The sequence below is a fragment of the Alligator mississippiensis genome, chromosome 5, assembly GCF_030867095.1.
Source record: "Alligator mississippiensis isolate rAllMis1 chromosome 5, rAllMis1, whole genome shotgun sequence".
Classification (NCBI taxonomy): Eukaryota; Metazoa; Chordata; order Crocodylia; family Alligatoridae; genus Alligator; species Alligator mississippiensis.
The window spans coordinates 218,239,451-218,247,596 of NC_081828.1; the positions used below are offsets into that span (position 1 = coordinate 218,239,451).

At 61.7% G+C, this 8,146-nt stretch overlaps 1 protein-coding gene across 1 annotated transcript; it reads right to left on the bottom strand.

The window, feature by feature from the left end:
• Positions 1 to 382: 382 nt before the first annotated feature.
• LOC102570529 (t-SNARE domain-containing protein 1) lies at positions 383 to 7,631 on the bottom strand. Its single transcript, XM_059729418.1, has 4 exons — positions 7,483 to 7,631; positions 5,594 to 6,206; positions 3,025 to 3,228; positions 383 to 2,108 (listed from the first exon to the last, which is right to left on the bottom strand). Exons 2-4 carry the CDS (start codon positions 6,180 to 6,182, stop codon positions 1,084 to 1,086), a joined length of 1,818 nt encoding a protein of 605 aa, XP_059585401.1. The 5' UTR covers positions 6,183 to 6,206; positions 7,483 to 7,631; the 3' UTR covers positions 383 to 1,083.
• Positions 7,632 to 8,146: the final 515 nt, after the last annotated feature.

Consider the following 8,146-nt stretch of genomic DNA (forward strand, 5'->3'; position numbering starts at 1 on the left):
GGGGCAGGCAGGTGGCCGTGCCCGAGCAGAGCCCAGCAGGCTCCCGCTCATCTCTGGCTGCTAGTGCCCAAGCTGGGCTGCGTCCCTGGCCCACATGGGACCGTCCCCAGCAAGACTGGAGCCAGCATCAACACCGGATGGCACCTCCTGCAGCACCGCTTAGGCCTGGCATCACTGCCAGGACAGTGAGTCCAGGAGAGGAATATGGGGGGGTCTGGGGACACATGCTGGGCACCAGGAAGGGGCCGGGAGCCCCCTGCCCAGGGGAGGATGGGGGACGGCTCTGGACCTCAGCGCCAGGGGGAGCGGAAGGGGAGACAGGACTGCAGCCCAGACGGGTGCGGCGCCGCCCTCGCCAGCATGGAAGCCACACACGCTGGGGTCGGGTTTTGCTTTTTTTTTTTTTAAACAGAAGTTTATGGTTATATGCAAATTAGGTCATTAAATGATTTGCATAAAATGTTCGCATGACAGCGACTAAGAGTTCCTAACTGCCCGCCCCCCAGAAGGTAGTAATCCTACTCGCACTAGCACGCTTGCACATACGCCCCTGCTGGCATGCGCATGCGGCTCTGGGAGGCATGCTGGGCTTGTGCACACACACACATGCACGCACGCACACGCTCCACTCTCAACCTTGCTGCACGCACACACCCACTAACGCCCCAGTACCTCGCTTTCACGACTGCCTCGCACCCGCACGCACACCCCACCGTGCTCCATGACAAGTTCGCTCTTGCACACGCCTGCTGGCCCCATGTGCATAGCCTGCCCCTAGGCTCGCCGCAGCTCGTGCTCACGGGCCTCTGTCCTCCACGTGCTCACGCAGCGTCCCAGCCTGGTCCCGAGCACCGCACAGCTGTGTCCTGCTGCCCCGCTGTGTCCTCTGATCTCACACGCCGCTACCACCCACTGGCTCAGACACGCTTCTGCACGCCCCCCCGCTCACACGCACACGCACGCATACCCAGCACACCCTGCCCATGCACACGCCACATGCCCACGCTCCTGCGCTCACATCCAGCCTCCGGGAGGTCTGTACATACACCAGGTCCTTGGTTTGGATCGAGTCCCAGCCCGCTCCTAGCTGTTGGTCAGGAAGAGCCGTCTGTGTTTGGAGGACGACCCGCGTGGCCGGCCCCGACGCCGGCCCCTGCCCCGGCCGCCGAAGGGGCTCCGGCCAGCCACGGAGGGCTCCCCCCAGGGGGCATTGCCTGCGGTGGGCAGGGGGAAGCCGCCCTCCGGCTTGGGCGGTTCCAGCAGCGGGTCGACAGCCGGGCCGGCCTCGGCGGGGGGGGCCTGGCTCTGGCGCGCGCTGGCCCGCTCCTGCCGCAGGTAGCGCAGCTCGTCGCGGATGTCCGTCAGGACGCCGAGCAGGCGGAACTGGAGCTCGCGGTCGCGGGCCCGCTCCTCGCGCTGCGTGGCACGCTCCTCCTGCCACATGGCGAGCTCCTGGTGGTACAGCTGGTCCCACTGCTCCTCCAGGTCGAGCAGGCGGTGGATGTTAGTCCTCCAGCTCTCCCGGCGGCCGTCCCGCAGGCGGGAGCAGCCCAGCCCCCGTGGAGGCGCCGGGGCGGGGGTCGGGTCGCCCTGGGGCGAGGCGGACGAGGGCAGGGACTCCTCGGTGAGGGCGCTGTGCAGAGGGGAGCGGGCCGGGTGCTCCTCCTCCGGCTTCTCCCAGGCGGGCCCCATCAGTACCCTGGGCAAAGCGCCCATCTCGGTGCCCGGCCCGACGCCCTCCTCCTCCTCGGGCTGGGAGGAATCGAGCACCCGGCCCAGGGAGGGGATGTCAGAGACGCCCTCGTGGCCCCAGTCCGAGTGACCATCCACGTGGTTGAGCGCGTCCTCCGGCAGGGAGGTCACGGAGCCCTGCGAGTTGCACCGGCGGATGAGCATGGCCTGCCGCGATGCCTTCAGGTCTTCCTCCGCCGCGAGCTGGGGCTCCGGGCCGGGCGGCAGCGCCATGGCCCCGCCATGTGCTCCGTCCATCTCCCGGCCTTCCCGCTCTTCCTCTTCCGACATGGAGGCGTAGGAAACGAGGGACTCGTTGCGCAGGGACGGCGACATGGCTGACATCTCTGGGGTCCGCAGCTCCGGTCCCGACTCGGCTGGAACAGAACAGAGGCTGAGTCCCTGCTTCGAGGCTTTCGGTGCCGCTGGCTGAGCTCCCAACCCCTCTGCCTGCCCCCTCCCCTGGCTCTGGGCTGGACCCCAAAGAGCATCGTACTGCCCCACTGGACCGGCACCATCTCGACCAGGATCCAGACGCTTCTGGAGCAACACAGCAGTAGGTAGAGGCAGGAGGCCTCCCCGCCATTGGCATCTCCTCCTCAGCCCCACAGCTCCCGAGGCTGGGGTCCCTGGTTTACATCCCTCCCCTTTATCATCCAGAGACAACTCAGGATGTTTGGGTTTAGACGCATGCACTTCCAGCCTGCCCAGGCTCTGGGCTTCAGCAGCCTCCCACGGCAGCAAGCTCCTCCGGCAGTGGCACGTGGGTCCTTTGATCCGCTGGACAACGGCTGTCTTTTCGTTTCCTCCAACGCCCCCTTGTCGTGAGGTCACCCGGGGAGATGGAAGGAGAGTGAGCACCAAACTTCCCCTGGGATCGGAGGGAGAGAGGGCCCAACCAAAATCCTGCCCGGGCGCAGAAGACACGCACGCCGGAAGACGAGTCAGCCAGAGCTCGGCGCTCTGATCGCAGACCCTTGCCCCCACGTAAGCAGCGGGCAGCTTGGAGCCAAGGGGTACGTCTTCTCTCGACCTTGGCCCTAATGCATTCTTGGTGGGATCTCCCTGGGGCAGGGGAACAGCAGGGCCGGTGCCCTCAGGGCCGCACCAATTCCCCAGGTCTAATTCCCCGCCGGGTAGCGGCAATGCCCTCCGCTGCCGCATCTCTAGAGAGCATGCTGCACAGAAAAGCTGATCCATCACCACCCTCTCTGTGCAGGCGCTCCGCTCTCTAGATATGCTGCCCATTGCTCGGAGGTCGCATCCCAGACAGCCCAATTAGCCATCACTTACCTGAGCTGCTCTGCCCTTCGCCGCGGCTGTATTCACAGATCACAGACGGGTCTGGGCTCTGGACCGCGAGCCGGGGCACGGCAGAGCCCTCCATGTCCGGCAGAGAGGACGGCTGCCCGTTGGTGTCTATATAGATGCTGGGGTGGCCGACTCCGGGCTGGAGGGACATGATCGAGTGCTTGGTCGCACCGGGGAAAAACAAGTCTGTGGAGCAAAGACAAAAGGACCTCAGAGGCCAATACTTTATCGAAGGCTGTTCCCGTGAGAGGCAGCGGGCCCGGATCCCTCTATGGGAACATCTGGGGACGAGACTGGCGCAGACATGACAATCATGCTGCCAAGCTACCCGTCTTGCCAGACCTGAAGTTTCTCTCTAGGCTTTGAGTTGTCCTGCAGCACCGAGACCGTGCATCCTGCCACTCTACAAGGATGGTCCAAAAACAGAGGAGACCTCTCTCTAGCCAGCCTAGAGTGGTACTGGGTTGCCCAGGACACTCCTCATGGCTTTTCATTTGTTTTATATAAAAAAAGGCGCCCTGAATCTCAGACTGGGGCCTCCCTAGATTTTTACAGCACAAATTCAAACAAAACAACTGCCATGTCCTGGGTCAGACCATCGGTCCATCTTGCCCAGTCGTCTGTCTGTGTCGCACGGCAGCAGAGAGCACACGCCAAAAGGGAGAGATAACAGGGTAGGACCTGGGCTTTTCCCCCTTGTTCTCCCAGTTGCAACGTCCAGCGTGTCAGATCTAGGACAGCGGTTCCCAATCTGTGGTATGGGTACCACCACTGGTACGCAGACAACCTGTCAGTGGTACGCATTAACAGATTTATTGTAATTACTTTAGATGACAAAAATTTGCTGGTGGTACTTAAGGTTGTATTTATTGTTTTAAAATTGGTGGTGTGCAATCTGTCAGAGTTTGGGAACTGCTGATTTAGCAAGTCCTGCAAACAGCAGTCTGGCCTCTGCTCTCACTGAAAGCCCCCAATCTGAGCGGACAGGAGGCCAGCAAAGAAACAGGAAAATCAGGGTTGATCTTAATTTATATTTGCACTTGCTCCCTGAAGAGAGACCCTCTGAATAAGGCCTTTTTAAAAATTTGCTTTCAATGTATTGAGAGTACGATTCTGGTTCAGCCCGTCTGGGACAAGAGCCAGGTTCTTCTCTTGGCTGTTGGTGGAAGGATGGATGAGATGAAATCTTAAACAAGTGTTTCTTGAACTAGACTTAAATGCATAGTAACAAAAAGCAAATAAAAAAGCGTTTTTTGTTTTTTGAATTTATCCTGTCTGTTTAAAATCGTGCTTCTTCTCAATGAAGCCTCAGACAGGGACAGTACTTCACCTCATCCCCAACTTCAGCAGGCTTCTCAACATCATTTAAGTACAGGATCAGCTTTATGCTTAAGTACCACTGAAATGAATGGGACTCAGGGAGACACTGAAGTGTCTGGGTCAATGGGGATGGCCTTAAGGACATGATTACAATTTGGAATAAGATAAGTACTCTGCCAAATCAGCATCTTCACCTGATGACAAATTCAAACAAAATCCCTTAGCCGGTGTCTTCTTTTTGGATGGGGAAGAAGAATTTATCAATCCTGCTATAATCAGAGGGTTTCTCTTCTTTACAGAGCCAATTTGAGACCCTTGCAAATACAAGAATCCCCTTAACTCAGCCCATCGGGTATAGGCTGAGGCCCTTGCAAATACAAGAATCCCCTTAACTCAGCCCATCGGGTATAGGCTGAGGCCCTTGCAAATACAAGAATCCCCTTAACTCAGCCCATCGGGTATAGGCTGAGGCCCTTGCAAATACAAGAATCCCCTTAACTCAGCCCATTGTGTATAGGCTGAGGCCCTTGCAAATACAAGAATCCCCTTAACTCAGCCCATTGTGTATAGGCTGAGGCCCTTGCAAATGCAAGAAATCCCTTAACTCAGCCCATCGGGTATAGGCCGAGGCCCTTGCAAATGCAAGGAACCCCTTAACTCAGCCCATCGGGTAGAGATCGAGGTCTCTGACAGCTCACGGCTGCAAACAACTGCTATAGGCAGGTCAAGTGGTCTCCAGCCATGCAGCTGCTCTCACTGCAGCCAGGCCGGCCCAAGAGGATTCCCCTCTGGGTCGCCGTAAAGGAGAGAGAATTAAAAAAAGGACAGAATTCCCTTATCCCAAAACGCCCCTTAAAAAGGGATAAAATCGTCCCACCGCAGGCCGGACTGGATGACCCGTCCAGGTCTCTCCCAACCCTACTTCCCTAGGAGCCCTCCCAGCTCACAAGTCGCCTGTGGAAGGGCCTGGGCACAGTAGGTTTAGGGGGTCCTAAAATCCCTGGAGAAACACAGTTCTGCTGACGCTGGGGTCGACGGCAACGTCCCCTGGCCGGGCTGTCTGAGCGCACGATCCCGCAGTGCAGGGGCCCTGCGCCACTGCAGGGACAAGGGAAAGGGAAAGGGGCTGGACTGGAAAACCAATTTAATTTGGCGGAGACCGGGCAAGACCGCGCGGTGCATGCATGCAACCCCTCGCTCTGCTCGCTGATGCGGGACCGCCTGCGCTCACCCGGGTCCCAGATAATCTCCGGCTCCGAGTCGTGGCTGGCCTGCAGGAAGGTGGAGGCCACCATCTTCTCCAGGGGCGTGAGGCGGGGTTTGTGGAGCGGGCCGCCGGCCCGGTTCATGGGGAGATGCTTCTTGGAGGTGATCTTCTTCTTGACGTCCAGCCGCAGGTCGCGCCACTTGTGCTTGAGGTCGTCGATGGAGCGCTCCGTGTAGCCCAGGAAGTTGACGCGGCTCTGGATCTGGGTCCACAGCTGCTTCCGGCGCACGGGGTGAGCCCGCAGGGCCTCGGACCCGTACAGGGCGCTGAAGTGCCGCACCACATTCCAGACCAGCGTCTCCGTCTCGTCGTTGGAGAAGTTGGCTTTCCTCTTGCGGCCCGACGCTGGCATCGCCTGCGAGGCTGGAGGGCCACAATCCAACCGCGGTCCCCGCTCCTCCGGGTCAGCTGCTGGGGGAAACAGGGGGCTGCGTGAGCCGCAGGGACCCGCGGGCCCGGCGCCCGCCGGAGCGGGCCCGGGGGCCGCCCTGCCCTGCCCTGGGGAGCTCTGGAGCGCTGCTCCAGGGCGCCGCGCCGCAGGGGGGCAGCTCATGCCCTCGCCCCGGCCGGAGAGCACCTGAGAGGGGAGAAAAGGAGAGGCTGGAGGTGCGTCGCCTGCCCCCAGCCGGCGACAACCCCCGTCCTCCGCTCCGGACCCAGCTCTGGATCAAGGCTGCGCAGCCTGCCTCAGCTTCCCCACCTGCATAATGGGGGCAAGGGCCTCAGCTTCCCCATCCCTATAATGGGGGCAAGGGCCTCAGCTTCCCCACCTGCATAATGGGGGCAATGACCTCAGCTTCCCCACCTCTATAATGGGGGCAATGACCTCAGCTTCCCCACCTCTATAATGGGGGCAATGACCTCAGCTTCCCCATCCCTATAATGGGGGCAAGGACCTCAGCTTCCCCATCCCTATAATGGAGGCAAGGACCTCAGCTTCCCTATCTCTATAATGGGGGCAAGGACCTCAGCTTCCCCATCCCTATAATGGGGGCAAGGACCTCAGCTTCCCCATCCCTATAATGGAGGCAAGGACCTCAGCTTCCCTATCTCTATAATGGGGGCAAGGACCTCAGCTTCCCCACCTCTATAACGGGGGCAATGACCTCAGCTTCCCCATCCCTATAATGGGGGCAAGGACCTCAGCTTCCCCACCTGCATAATGGGGGCAATGACCTCAGCTTCCCCATCCCTATAATGGGGGCAAGGACCTCAGCTTCCCCATCCCTATAATGGGGGCAACGACCTCAGCTTCCCCACCTCTATAACGGGGGCAATGACCTCAGCTTCCCCATCCCTATAATGGGGCAAGGACCTCAGCTTCCCCACCTGCATAATGGGGGCAATGACCTCAGCTTCCCCACCTCTATAATGGGGGCAAGGACCTCAGCTTCCCCATCCCTATAACGGGGGCAAGGACCTCAGCTTCCCCATCCCTATAACGGGGGCAAGGACCTCAGCTTCCCCATCCCTATAACGGAGGCAATGACCTCAGCTTCCCCACCTGCATAATGGGGGCAATGACCTCAGCTTCCCCATCCCTATAACGGAGGCAATGACCTCAGCTTCCCCACCTGCATAATGGGGGCAAGGACCTCAGCTTCCCCATCCCTATAATGGGGGCAACACCCCCTGGCTCGGGGGCGGGGGCAGCCGGGGGTGACAGCCCTCCCCGGGGTGCTGCCGCGGCCCCCATTCGCGCGCGTCCCCCCCCCGCGGCCCGCGGCCTGCAGCGCGGCCGGCCCGCGCAGCGCTGAAGATGGCGCGCAGGGCCGCGCCGGGCCGGGCCGGGCCGGGCCGGGCCGGGGCGGCGGCAGGGCCGGGGCGGCGGCAGGGCCGGGGCCGGGCCGTACCTGGGGCCGGGCCGGGCCGCGCGGCGCTGCGCACAAAGCCGGGCGCGGGGCGGTGCGGCGGGGCGCGGGGGGGCGCGAATGGCTCCTGCCTCGGAGGAACTCGCCTTCATTTCCTCCCCCCGCCCGCGCGCCCTCCGCCGCCGCCGCCGCCCCCCGCGCAGCCGGCTCGCTGCTGCCCTCTGCGGGCACGCGCCGCCCGGAGGCTCCGCGCACCGCGCCGCACCCCGCGCCGCACCCCGCACCGCGCCGCGCCGCCTGGCACCGACGAGTCTGCAGCTTTCTCCTGCCCCCGCTTGCACGGGCCCCGAGAGGCGATGCCCCCAATCTCACGGGCCGCGAGAGGCAATGTCCCCAGCTGCATGGGCAGCGAGCGGCAATGCCCCCAGTCACACTGGCCACAAGAGGCAATGTCCCCAGTTGCATGGGCAGTGAGCGGCAATGCCCCCAGTCACACTGGCCACAAGAGGCAATGTCCCCAATTGCAGGGGCAGTGAGAGGGGATGCCCCCACTTGCACGGGCCACGAGAGCTGATGTCTCCAATCTCATGGGCCGCAAGAGGCAATGTCCCCAGCTGCATGGGCAGCGAGCGGCAATGCCCCCAATCTCACGGGCCGCAAGAGGCAATGTCCCCAGCTGCATGGGCAGCGAGCGGCAATGCCCCCA